The following is a 14,730-nucleotide window of genomic DNA, read 5'->3' on the forward strand; positions in this document are numbered from 1 at the left end:
TATATACTGTGATACTAGTCGATAGAGAACAAGCCATCATGAAAGAGAGATAGGGCGTGTTTTGTAGTGATACAACACAAGACATTGCTGCTACGCATAACAAAAAGTAGCGAACGGCTTTTCTTCATCTTTTTCTGATGCTGCTTTGAAAGTCAAACGAGCAATCATGAACGACGATTGTTTCGACCGAGCCCCCGGAGCAGGGAGAACCCGAAATTTTCCCGCGGACCCCGGGCTCGCGAGTAGTACCGGGGTTGGTGACAACAGAACCACGCTTTTCAACCAAAGGGAACCGTTGAGACAGCCGCGAACATCCCCGCCTTTTTCCGACAACAACATTGGCGCGGCCGACGCCATGGTTGGAGGAGGTAGGCAGCTGTCAACTGGCGACTCGATAACTGAGCTAATGTAGCTAACGCTAGCTACTTTCAGATTCGATTACATGTAAACGCCACTCGCTGACATGACCACTGAAGGCCAAAACTGTGTTTACCTGAATTTAATAGTCGCCACAAAATTACCCCGGTTGACATTTCATTTGATAACCTTAATGGGGTTTAAGCTACTTGTTTAACCTGGTTAAATCTTGTGTTGTATTTAACGTTAGCTAGCTAGCTGCTAACTACCAGTAATATTAGCTCGCCTTAGCATTTTGGCGTTGCGACATGCACCTGTTGGATTGTTATTGCATGTGAGGTAACTCAGCGTCTAAATAAAGCTCCCACTCATATATCACATAGTTGATTAGTTACGTGCCACATTTAAAGCTGTCTGACCCAGCTTTAACTTTAGAGAGCTAATCTAACGGTATGTCAAGTTAACGACGCAGAGCAAAGTGGAGAAGTCTCCCCCCCTCCTCTGTTCCCTTTTAATCTGATCGACCTGGCGCCAAGGAGTAGGCAAGTAAAGTACCAATGAGATATTTAGTGGTGTAGATGTATCAATAAAACGTTATTCTTTGCGTTTCAATCGTGAAGCTATTAGAATGAGTCCAATGTTTGGACGATTTGAAGCCCTATTGTGATCGTTTTCTAAAGGACTATGTGTCTGTACCACGTGATTACATATGCAGTTCAGAAAAGCACCACCTGTGTTAAGCTGCATATTAAAAGTATCTTAAAAGTACATTAGTATCAATCAGTATGGGGGTGGGAAATGTATTGGTATGTCTTCCTTCTGACAAACATATCACAGTACTGATTTCTGGGATGACAGCCAACCAGCCACAGATATTGCTCCACTAGGTTGATGAGCACTGTACTCTAGCTGCCCTATGACCTTAAACAATAAGTATGGGAGATGGGGGCGCTGCGATCAGCATACATGCATGAGTTGCAGCTCTGGGGGGCAGGTGCACACACTCTCTAGCTAGCATTAGTCCTGTATGAAACGCTTAGTACTCACAGCAGCACTATAGTTAGTGATACATAGTAGAAAGTATTATTTGTTGTTTTATTGTGTTTTTCCACTCCGTATAGGTTTCTCATATTGAACTGTTATACTTTTGTACATTGTAGGACAATGCTGTGTGGTATTGTGTTCTGTTTCAGTTTTTTTTATACTGTGTATCTTTTTATTGTGTACGTAACATTTTGTGACCACACTGCAAACCAATTTCTGTCTGGGATAATAGAAAAAAAGTCACTGAATTCTATATAAAGACTGAAACCAACAAAGAATTGATCCTACCAACAACTATTGTCTGTGTATCTAAAAGCTGATAAAGCTTATTCCTCTGTGCTTTCATTGCTGTCTAAAATCTATTAAACTGCCGTGCTCAGCTGTTTTAGGAAATGAATCAGCCTTTTAACAGAATGAAATGAGCATATTTGGGACTTGTATTGAAAGATTATCATTGTTGGTGAATACATTACAACAGCATCAACATATCACCAGTCTTATTTTCAAAGAAGCTAGGATTTTCCCATGTGAGATGAAAAGTGTCGGATATAACAAAGACTGAGAACATCTTCCTCTTTCAGATTTGAAAAGACAGAGCAAACCCCAACAAAGTGCAAATGCCAACAGCACGTCTGCCTCCAGAGGTTTTAATGAAGTGGATTCACTGGTCAAGTCATCAAAGCTGTCAGCGAGTGCCCCAGAGTTTGTTCCCTCTGGAATCAACCCTTATGAAGTAAGAGGAATTTTTACAACATCACGGTCTTAATTCTGTTACTAGTACTTTAAAAACACCATTTATAAAATAAAAAAAACATTGAAATCACTTCTGAATTTCTAAGTAGGAGTCAGGAACTGTGGGAGTAGCGCATCCATCGTTACTTTTGTAAAGAATATCTCATAAACTTAGATTTTTAATTAAGCTACTCAATATTTTTTGCATTTGCACAACAAAAGTGCGGTTTGCTTTTTTTAATTGAGTTTTTCATGTCTATATTGTGATTTTTTGTATAGGATCCCTCTTTTTATGATGACAGCGAAGGCTATTACGATGAAGCAACCTTGGCCGAAACGGTCACAGACTTCCTCGGCCATCTGAGTTCCTCACCAGGGTCCTTTGAGTCGGACGTTGAACAAATAACTGGCATGCTCAATTCTTGGGTTACTACTGAAGAGTTGTTGAATGAGCTTGTGGAATTGATTTACACACAGGTTTGGAGACACATTCATACCTCATTTTGCTTTTTGAATGAATATTAAGTAACAATATTAAAACAAACCTTTCTGAACACAGCATATATATATTAAATATAAATATACATGCATGTAACAAACAAACAATTGTATAAGGTACACTACTGGGTATTAAGTTATCCTTTCATTGCAGTCTACTGCCATTCCAAACTTCTCCTACACGGGTGCCAGGCTCTGTAACTACCTGTCCCATCATCTCATCGTCAGCCCACCAAGTGGCAACTTTCGTCAGCTGCTCCTGAAAAGGTGATTGCTTTGGTTTGTTTTTTTGTTGTTTGAAAATGGTAGAAAATGTTTGTATCACACAAGCAGCAGTAGTAGATGTAGAAATATGTTTCACTTTACAAACTGACTAGCTATTGGGCGACAATAAATCAGGTCAGTATGCAAAGCAGCGTGAACTGTCATTGTTCAGTCAAAGTGCTGTTAAAAATGAAGGAAGTTGTCTGCCGTAGATGTCGAACAGAGTTTGAACAGAGGGACGTAGCTGTTCGAGGAGACCTGGAGACTCAGAAGAAATTCCACTCCTATGTGCTGTTTCTGGGAGAGCTTTATCTTAGCCTGGAGGTAAGAGGTTCTCTTTGAGATGGCATTACATTATCATTCCTTCACATTTCAAGTTGTGTTGAATGCATTTATTTAATTACTTTGTTAAATTTTACACGACACAATATTGAATTCTTTTTTGAATCCCATAATTATGTCTTTATTTGGACCATGCCTGTCCCTGCATTTAGCCTCATTCACCTGCAGTGCTTACTGCAGGTGGTTGGGGTCCAGTGGAACTGACGGAAACAGTTTGCTGCATTTGTGCTTCCTAATTTGACAAACCGACGAGCTGTCCACTCAAGACTAGGTTGAAATGTATGGCTTGACCTTGTATATTAATGTGCTAAATTGGATAATCAGTAGTAGTGTTTCTAATGTAAATTACTGGATATTGATTGTTTATCTGCAATTTTCTAGTGGTCCCCTTAATATTTGTTCTTAAAGTGTGTGGAAGTAGCATATCACATGACAGAGTTAAGCTGAGCTGACTAAGTTTGAGTCAGTAATTGAGGACTGTCCACGCCTCGCTGTAACAGCCGCCAGAGAATGTAATTGAGGACTATTTGCGTGTATTCATTTTGAAAGAGCGATATCCAACTTCATCATCCACTCAGTAAGTCAGACATACTTCCGTGTTCATAGAGCTGGCCCCACTTTGCTGCGATCCAGCAAAAAACAACAAGAAGCTAAACTCTGTACTTTCTATTTAAGGTTATAAGTTTTACCTCGTCACTCGTGCTTGTTTCTGTAAACTCTGCTTGAATGGCTACCAGACGTTTAGGATGTCGGGTGCTGCTGCCGGTGGTGCACTCCGTTGTATTGTGGTCCTCCCACTTTTATATACATGTTGTAGATCTCAAACAAGGGGCCGCCTTTGCAAGTTGGGTTCATAAACCACCAACACTAGAATACTACTCAGCATGCCTTCAGCCTTTTCATTGTGTCACTCAGTCATTTGTTGATATTTGTGCCACTTTATTTAGATAAAGAGTGCAAAAGGACCTCCAAATCGTGCAGCGATCCTTCTCGTCGCTCTGAAAGACCTGATGATCAGTCTGTTCTCTAAGCCTGTGGACGCAAATCTCATCTGCGCTGTCAAACTGCTTAAGGTTTCAAATTTGATACATTTACAGATTTCTATCAAAAGCTTTCCATGTAGTTCTATTGTTTAGTGAGGTAACGACAATGTGTTTTGAATTTACAGCTAACCGGCTCGGTCCTGGATGACGCATGGAAAGCGAGTGGAAATCGACACATGGATGAACTGATCCAAAGAATAGAAACTATTCTGCTGGATGCCACCTGCAGCAGGTGTGTATATCAATGTGCTCATTAGTGTTGTGCATGTTTAAAGTAATAAAACATTTTTTTTCTTTAATCGATAATCAAACTAGTCGGTGATTATTTTTTGTCGACTAGTAGTTGCGGCTCTAATACTGTGTTAAATTAAGTTTCAGAGTTTTATTAACAACTGAGATTAAACCAATGTGTACCAAAGTGTTTTAGCTTTTACACACACACACACACACACACACACACACACACACACACACACACACACACACACACACACACACACACACACACACACACACACAGACAGAGGTAATATGTGCCATCATTCAAAAGTAAGCTGTAAAATGGCAAAAGGTGCCAAAAAGCACGACGTTTTCAAACCCTCATTGACTACATGGGTAAAACTGAGCAACGGAGCATGTTTGTCCTCAGGGATGTCAGACAGATGCTTCTGAAACTGGTGGAGTTGAGATCTAGTGACTGGGGCCGAGTCCGAGCTGCTGCAGCAGCCAGCAACGCCACACCAGACAACGACCCTAACTACTTCATGGTGAGTGTCAACTGTACCATACTCCACATTTCTCTCTTTTATTCTTATTTATTTTATTTATTTTGAATCCCTGCATTTCTGTTTTTCTCCTCAGAATGAACCTACATTCTACACAGAAGATGGTACTCCTTTTACAGCAGCAGACCCTGGTGAGGATACGTAAACATGATTGATGGATCAGGAGTGGGCGATATGGATTTTTAGTGTTCCAGGTTAGCAGGTGTTCACAGGCAGCGTGGACGTGTAAGATAATCATCTGTGCTTTTGTGATGACAAACACCAGAATCATTTGAAATGGTTTCTGTATGGTTTATGCACACAAAGAAAAGGCTAAAAATAAATTAGAAGGCATTTCTTCAGCATCTTCTTCTTTTCGAAAGCTTATGATATTGAATTGTGTTTTCACAAGTAACTTTATAAAACAGTGGTTTTGTAAATAAAAGAATGAATCAGAGCTGTAAATTGAACTGTAGGCTGTGCAGCATTGTGTTGGACTGTTTGACTCGAATGAAACCCTGTTGATACAAATGGACTTGTGTTTGTTTATAATGCTATGTTCTTGCTTATTGTAAATAAGCTCTGCAACATGAAGCAGTATGTGCCTTCATGTCTTTCTTTCTGCTTTTACAGAATATGCAGAGAAGTACCAAGAGATCCTAGACAGGCAGGAATATTTTGATGATCTTGATGGAGACATAGAAAATGAAATATTGTAAGTATATATCATTGGGATGGAAGAATATAGATGGGTCATGCATTCCTTTCTTTTAGGTCACAGCCACCTACTTTACTGGGGGCCCGTTGATGCTTGTTGCTATAGATACGTCTCGTGCCATAATCAGAATACCTGGAGTCAAAGCCAGTCACATCTCTGACGCTACAGTGACTCTGTGGGTTATTCATTATTAGATTCGGTCGTTTGACTGCATAGCGGCTCAAGTCACACTGATCGATCGGCCACCCATCGAAACTTTCTGGTTGTCGGCTGTTCGGCCGTGACCGATCAAATTTACACGTGCCGCATTATGTTTTTACCTACGTGGATACAGCGCACAGACGGTAACGTTACAGCCACACGCACACATCATGTAGCTCTGGAAGTTTCTCAACATGAGTGAAGGAGGCATAAATCTTGATTTGTAACACCTGCAAGTCCAAAACGAGCCGTGGAGGCACAACCTTAACCCGTAGTCCTGTGATGTAAGTAAGGGAGAAAATGTAAGTTATTTAATAGTCAATTTTGTATTGTTTAAATACATTTAAATAAAGTTTTTTTCATGAAATAAAAGTTACACAAATGTTTGTATGTACTTATATAGTACTTATAGAACTTATAGTTCTGAGAAAGAAAGAAAATAGGAATCGGCAAAAAACTGAAATCGGCAGGTCAGACTTATAAAAATCGTCAAATTTGGAATTGGCTTAGAAAATCAGTGCATCCCTATTAGCTGCTTCACACGGGTCATATGACCACAACTAACCTGTGGGCCCCTCAGCTCTGAATGTGTTTGACTGGCCCACAATGCAACAGGGTCAACCATTGCCTCAGATTCAGTTTAGTCAGCAGTTGGGTGTGAAAGAGGGCTTAGCGCGTGTGTGTGCTTGTATCGGTTAAATGGCAATTACCTACCCATATTGTTTGGTATGTTAATAATGGTTACTCGCACTATCTTTACATTCAGGACACATTTGTCTTTAAAGATCTAACAAAGTGAATCACTGGTTTTGTTGTGTTCACAGATACGACTCTGAAGATGAGATGGAGCCTGAGATAGAAGAAGCTTTTGAGACTTTTTGTTTAGAAGCAGAGATGAAACGAAAAAAATGACGTGACGGTGAGAATCTGTGAAACCCAAAAGGCACATACTTTACTTCTACCACTCAACTTGCTGGAATGTTGAAGAGTAAAGGAAACTTGCATCAGATAGGTTCAAACTTTTATTGTATTGCAAACAAGCATTTTAACAAACAGAGCGGTTCATAGTTGCACTTCTGACACTTTTTTTCAGTCAGTGTTGATTAGAACATGTGGACAATCAGCTGGGTTAATTGTTCGAATTATTAAAATATTAAGTTTTCTTTTTTGGATATGAAAGTTCTCTCTTCGTTGTTTTTGAATTATTTCAGAAGCGTATTTCATTTATGCCTAAACTAAATGCCAAGAGGGAATTAGTGTGCTGTGGATTTTTATTTTCTGAAAGGCAGATTGCATCAACTGTGTGCATACTTAAAAACAAATCTAGTTAATGCCCCATGCATAGAGTACAGGTCAAACAACTCAACCAATGTCAGAGATGCATCATCTTAATGCGAGAGGCACTGTAGAAGGGTAAAGTGGTTGCTTTACTACATACAGTATGCAATGCATTTACAGCCTTCATCTGGACTGTTGGGAAACAGTGTTGCTCGTCAGGCTGCCAATATTAAACACTAGATTTCGAGGCTATTAATCCGTTAATATGACTGCAGTTAATTTTAGTGGCCAGGAACTCTGTAAAAGCCTGTGCAGTTTGGAAAATGGGTTTATAGCTCCAATGAAAACAAATGTTTAAACTTAGTCACAAACTGGGAAGTGAATATAGACAAAACTCTGAGTAAAATATTTAAAATTCTCAGAATCGGCGGCCAGTGTGACAACGCAACTGCAAAATAAAAAGATTTATACCTTGGTTATCCCAAGACTGAAAGACTGTTTACCAGCAATTCATGGAGCCCATAAAAGATGAATGTTGTTTCATAGTATGTAAATATTATTTATGGTATTGTTTGCCTGCAATAAATTCTTTATAATGTGATTTTATTTGCTTGTTTTGTTTTTGAGCCTTTTTGAGGTTGGAGAGAGATATATACGCGGAGGTACATTCTGTATTTGGTACGACCACATTGATGTTTTTCTCCAGCGTTTTAATTGTGAAATCACTTAATGGCTGTGACCCCACCGTAGGGCTGCACAATACATCTGGTTTTTATTTTCACTCAGGGATTAGTTGAGTTAGTTGAAAGAGAGTAAAAGAAAAACAGTATAAGTATTCCTTTTTTCAGTGATGCCTTTTGTGTTCAGTTCAATGTTCAATTTGTTCATAAAAATAAAGTTGGAAATCATTTTCTTTCATTTTTTGTTAACATTTAACGGGCAATTTGTTGTCTTTTAGTAGTCAAATCTGCAGAAAGGCAGAAGTACACTTGTATACACATAATATCTGTTTATTGAACGCAAGTAATTACATTTTTGCGATATTCAACAAAATTATCGCATATCTTCCCGTTATTGTGCAGCCCTAGTTCTTACCCTAAGCCCCACCCGGGGCACAGTTATATTGAATTACCAGTTTATTAGGTTCACCAGAACAACCTAATACATTACAATTTCAGTAATTCCAACTTTTGTTAAGCGTCATATTTGATGTGTCAATGTAAGATGACCATATACAGTTTAATTTAAATTACTGTTGACTCTGGTGCAAACAGTAAATTAGATTAAACATTCACCTCTATACCCAAAAACAAATCCCTATAATAAGTCTCCATAATACATGAAAATAAGGGGACATAAACTATATTTCTGGAAAAATTAATGTTTCTTTACATTTGCAAAAAATGGCACATTTAGTTTAGGACTAAAACAAACATTGGAGAAAAACCTTTAGGAATATTCCCCAACTATAAATGTATTATTTTTCATGATAATAGCAAGAATAAACATGCAATTATAGTAAATGTCAGTCAGATGATGTTGATTTGTGCAGAGACACTGAGGTGCTGATTTATAATGAAGTATGTGGAAAGAGAAGGATGTCAGCCATTGTTTTGTGCATTATGCAAAACTTAATGCATCTGGTTCATCAGAAACAATGCAAATCAGAATATTGATAGTTATTGATGATAATTGGCATGAAACACTTACATTGAGTTGCTTTACGTTCAAACTGTCACAGTTCACACTTGTTTTGTAATCTTATACAGAATGAGCCCACACATTCATGGCTTGGAGACACAGACACACACACACACACACACACACACACACACACACACACACACACACACACACACACACGTTCACATTCTCGTAATAAAATCCAATACTTTGCAATAAATTCCTTCAGTGAGACATTTTTATTGATACTGAGAGGTCTTGATTTTAATTTATGTTCATTTTTGAGGACACAGTTTGTGATTGATTGAGAAGTATAAACTGTATAAGTATATGTGGGGTATGAATAGATTATAGATGATAAACGGTGCAGCATTCCAACTGTATGAGCATGCATTGTGGGTGAACATTGATAGTGTTTCAATCAAATTGTAATATTCAGGTTTAAAGAGCTTAAGGTTTGTCAAGAGTCCTTTTACCAAAGAGTTAAAAAAAGTTGAAGATGCAGAAGATACTTTGGTTCTGCTAACTGCTAATACAACACACTTAAACAGCAGTTACTGAAGAAGATCATGTTGACATCTGGATGTGTGCACATTATATTTAAGCCTTTGGCGCCACCTGGTGAGAAAATTGTGTAACTTAAAGTTTTTATTGTTTAAAGAATCAGCAGTAATTTATTGTCTACTGCGTGAATTACTTAACTCAGGACTTTTGGTACTAAGCATTTTTTTATTCTGAATAAAGGACATTCAATTTAGCATTTTTCCATTGTGATGTTGCTAATTGAGTAAAGGAAAAACTTATTTTCAGTGTAAAAATGTTTTGCACACCACATTCAAAACGACATCCTCCTAGTCTCAAGCCCGTCTTTCTTACCACCACATCTTCATACACATCTTCATATTGTAATCATCACACCATTTCTATTGTTTAAATTATGCAAGCTTCTCCCTTTTCCATATAAAGAAAGGATAAGGAGCATCCTTACGTTATCTGCCGTGTCAGAAACATGTCATGTGTGTTCAGAATGGCCATGAAAATTCTTCGTGGTTGCCTTAGCTCCGAGGAAAATGACAGACATGCATACCGTGACATTGCCTTACCCTCAATGACACACCACAGCTATTTTCCTTACTACAATAAAATAGCTCTTTTGTGCTTTATAACTCCCAGCACCAAGCATATGTTGACATTGTGAGACTCAGAGCTTGGATTACATCTAAGAATATTACATTCTTCTTTATGATACAGTCTATGTTTCTTTCATGTCTGTCAGGGGTACAGTATACTGCGATGTCAGCTGCATGCTATATAACCACAACAGTTCTCACACGGGGGGTCACAAACAAACATCTGTCTAGGTAGCATACTTTATTGTGGTTGTCCAACCATATTTCAAATGTAACCATCATCAGCAATAATCATGTTTTTAGCATTCTGATTCACTCTAGTTTTTTTCCACCGTATATAGTTTATGGAAATTGTTAGCATCTGCAAATTGTTACTACTGTTAGACCATTTTTTGTTTAAAAAAACTCTCCTACACGTCTGTCTCCACTTTATTGCCAACAAGCCATTGTGGCACTTATCTAGACTCAGGACTCTGAAAAGTAAAATATTGTAAGAAGTGTTTCAGGGGGATGCAGCACTAAGATATTGGGGCGTGATCACAGAACTATCAAACGTTTCGTTGCAAATAGTCAACAGGGTCGCAAGAAACGTGTTGAGAACAGATTACGCAAATTAACTGCCAAAGATTTGAGAAGAATCAAACGTGAAGCCACCAGGAACCCATTATCCTCCTGTGCTGTCATATTCCAGAACTGCAACCTACCTGGAGCGTCCAGAAGTACAAGGTGTTCAGTGATCAGAGACATGGCCAAGGTAAGGAAGGCTGAAACCGACCACCACTGAACAAGACACATAAGTTGAAACGTTAAGACTGGGCCAAGAAATATCTGAAGACAGATTTTTCCAAGGTTTTATGGACTGATGAGATGAGAGTGACTCTTGACGGACCAGATGGATGGGCCCGTGGCTGGATCAGTAACGGGCACAGAGCTCCACTTCGACTCAGACGCCAGCAAGGTGGAGGTGGGGTACTGCTATGGGCTGGTATTATTAAAGATGTGCTAGTTAGACATTTTTGGGTTGATGATGGACTCAAAGTCAACTCCCAAAACTACTGGCAGTTTTTAGAAGACACTTTCTTCAAGCAGTAGTACAGGAAAAGGTCTGCATCTTTCAAGAAGACCATAATTTTTATGCAGGACGATGCTCCATCGCATGCATCGATGAAAGAATAATGACATGGCCCCCTTCCTCACCTGACCTAAACCCTATTGAGAACTCGTGGGCCCTTCTTAATCGGAAGATTTACAGCGAAGGAAACCAGTCCACCTCTCTGAACAGTGTGTTGGAGGCTGTGCTTGCTGCTGCACAAACAGTTGATCATCAACTGATCTTTCGTTTTTCATTTAGTTGTATAATAATTCTGCACACGTAATGGTGCACACATAGATATTCTCCTAAGAAAGACAAAACCTCACTTTGACTTTCTAAAATATTCAGGTTTGAGGTTTATTAACATTTTGGATTGATCGAGAGCGCTGTAGTTGTTCAATAATAAAATGAGTCCTCGAAATTACAACTTGCCTAATAATTATGCACACAGTGTACTGTATCTGGTCTTTTCATTATCTGGGAAAACAGAAATGTTCACAAGTGTATTTTGAAATGGGAGGAAGCACATGGCACACGGTTGATATCTGTATCTCCAAACCACTCGTTGCCCACTCATGACTTGCATAAAATAATGCAACTCCTTGCTCAGATATACTGCATTCATGCCTGTTTGTGCTTCTCTTGAGGATTGTTGGAAACCTTTTGGTCATGTGACAGGATGGTAGCTTCACCCACGAGTCACATTACCTCCGTGTCTGTGTGCAGTCATTGACTCGTGAGCCCTTCTGAGCCGGCTGAATGTGACTGTCTAGCTCACAATGCAACAGGGAAAACTAGGGCCTTAGATTCCCATTGGTCAGCAGATGGGTGTGAAAGAGGGATTAGCTCCGTGCTACTCATCCAGACCTCTGTGTGCTTTTCTGTATCTGTATCCATGTCTCTGCATTTATTGCATAGTGTGGTTTTAAAACATAGGAATTAGAACTAAAACTGCAATGTATTTAGTCCTGGGAGCAGATTTGTCTTGGAGCAAATTGTTGCAAGATGGAGCCAAAGGACAGAAGTGTGAGAATGTTTTTCTTACAACAGAGAGGCAATGAGGATCTGAATATCTGTAAAATATAATGCCATAGAGGTGTTGATTGCGGAAACAAGTTTACAAAAAAAACCAACACAAAAACATTTTACGTAACACCACAAACTACGAAATTAAAGACCTCACTTCAAACAGTTTTCATAGGAACTATTTCTTTGTTAGACAGTAGTTCCAATGAGTAACATGTAGAGAGATTGTAAAAAGACATGTTGTTTTCACGTCAATTTTCACAGAACCTGGAGAAATACAGTAAAACCAAAACTATTTGTATGGCAAGATGCCAACAGAAGCAAGTGGTACAGTAAAAACAGACAAAGGCTCATCCTGTGGTTATAAATGGTCTTCAAACATCCAGGCCAACTTCAAATGATTCATGGTCCTCAGTGGGAATTTTCAATGACGCGCTGACACTGCTCCATTATGTCGGGGCCGGACAAGAAAATAGACCACGAGCTTTGCTGTTTCAAAATCCTTCCTTAGATTGTTTAACATAATTCAACAAAGTGAAGTGTTACCAAATGATACATACAAATGAATGCAAGGAGATGGATTTAACAGATGTCGTTTGCTTTCTCTATGTAACGTCACAAGTTATTACACTTTGCATACCCTTTTGTCAGCTTCTCAAAGAAAGTCTTGTCAACACAAATATCTGAAAAGAAAGATCAGCCTTTTCCAGGAACCGCGCAGCGTCACTACCACACAAATGCTTGCACTGGCTCATTTTGAATTCTCAAGGTGCTCCAGCTCACCAGATGACCTACACACGAATCTTGACTGCACAAACAGAGGAGTGGGCGTAGGGCTTCAGCTGCTGAATAAGGTTGTGCATTGTTTCTTCTGGGCCACCCGAACCTATTGAATCGACTTAACTGAATCACATAGCTCGGGGTCGTGGGTCTGTGGTCAACCTGCCTCCCCAAAGACGACAGTGTATCTGAAGTCTGATACAGAACAGGTGCTGCCTCAGTGCATTTCAGCCCCAAAGTTTACAATTACATCAGGAATTCTAGTTTTATTTTACAACTCCTTGCAGGGCTTGTGTGAAACAGAGAAGTTTGCAGACTGATTTTGAAGACCATGCAGAGTGAGAGCTTTTAATGAATTTTTGTGGTTGATGTTATGAAAGACTAAAGTTTGACAACTTATAGGGTACGCCTATATTCATAAGTGTGATTTAAGATTTGACGTGACCTAAGGGTGGAGTTAGCTAATGATGTTCAACTCGTCTTTATTACTCAGTAAGTTCATTGGGCTGAGCACGGACGGCAACACAGAAACACCATGACACCACTGCCAATGAAACTGTCAATAGGCAAGAGAGAGGGCACGACAGTAAGGTAAAGACCTTACTGTATGGACTAAGTTCAAAAATAATTAAAGCTGAGGTAGGCAAATGTTGGAGAAACCAGCAAGAGTAAACTAGATTTTGAAAGTATCCAGCCAAAGAAATCCCAGCCCCTCCCTCCAAAACACAAGACAACTACATCATGTTTCATTAACATGTAATGAAACACATAGCATCATCATAATGAACATAAACAACAAACATGGCTGCTGTTAGTACTCACAGCTGCCTTGTGGAAGACTTGGGTCACATGCAAAGAGTGCACGGGCAGAGGGCATGCTTATTACAGGTCTGCGACAGCCACAGACACCGGATTTGTTTTCCTTATTTTTGTCAGAGTATTCGATTTATTGATTGCTGTCGCGATGTTAAGAGGATTTCAACAAATATAATAAAGAATGCTTCTGAAATAAATTACCTACCGTAGCTTTAAGTAAATAATGTGTCTACTTCTGGACTCCATATTTATATAAGTACAGTCAAATGTCCAGATTGTACAACAAATAAATGCTGCTGTGCTTTTTGACTGTCATCAGTATTCACACAGACTGTGTCCAAGCAAAGAGGAGGTAATTAGGCTGTGATTAGTAAGTTATACCTATTATGACAGCAGCAGCCTTTCAACACAATACCACACTGTGTTCAATAACAAGTGTGGCAGGTTGCCACTGATAAAGTTTACATCAGGATCATGAATCGTGGCTGCGCCTGCTGCCCTCGTCCTGCTGGACACCGGGAAGCCTTTTTGACATTTTCCTGGATTCATCCAAACTTTCTTTTTTCCAACACAACATAATTTCTGTCTAATGTTGTATTTGTACTTTGTTGTTTATCCTGTACACACGACATCTATTGCACGTCTGTCCGTCCTGGGAGAGGGATCCCTCCTCAGTTGCTCTCCCTGAGGTTTCTTCCATGTTCCCCCTTTAATTATGGGATCTCTTTTAGGAAGTTGTTCCTTGTGCGCTGCGAGGGTCTAAGGACAGAGGGTGTCGTAACCTGTACAGTCTGTAAAGCACACTGAGACAAATGTGTCATTTGTGATATTGGGCTATACAAATACATTTGATTGAATTTGATTGATTGAACAAAATAGCTTAGCATGCTAACATACTACTAGCATGCTAGCATACTACTAGCATGCTAGCATAGTAGTGAAAGTGGTTCAAGACGTGCTT

The 14,730-nt window shown here is 39.3% G+C and overlaps 1 protein-coding gene across 1 annotated transcript; it reads left to right on the forward strand.

Annotated features, from left to right (window-relative positions):
- Nucleotide 1: 1 nt before the first annotated feature.
- On the forward strand, nt 2-7,145 carry paip1 (poly(A) binding protein interacting protein 1). Its single transcript, XM_029439927.1, has 11 exons — nt 2-368; nt 1,983-2,134; nt 2,413-2,610; nt 2,786-2,898; nt 3,108-3,219; nt 4,185-4,310; nt 4,406-4,512; nt 4,930-5,047; nt 5,142-5,196; nt 5,678-5,759; nt 6,788-7,145. The coding sequence occupies exons 1-11, from the start codon at nt 167-169 to the stop codon at nt 6,873-6,875; spliced, it is 1,353 nt and encodes a 450-aa protein (XP_029295787.1). The 5' UTR covers nt 2-166; the 3' UTR covers nt 6,876-7,145.
- Nucleotides 7,146-14,730: the final 7,585 nt, after the last annotated feature.

The sequence above is a fragment of the Cottoperca gobio genome, chromosome 9 (genome assembly GCF_900634415.1).
Source record: "Cottoperca gobio chromosome 9, fCotGob3.1, whole genome shotgun sequence".
Taxonomy (NCBI): domain Eukaryota; kingdom Metazoa; phylum Chordata; class Actinopteri; order Perciformes; family Bovichtidae; genus Cottoperca; species Cottoperca gobio.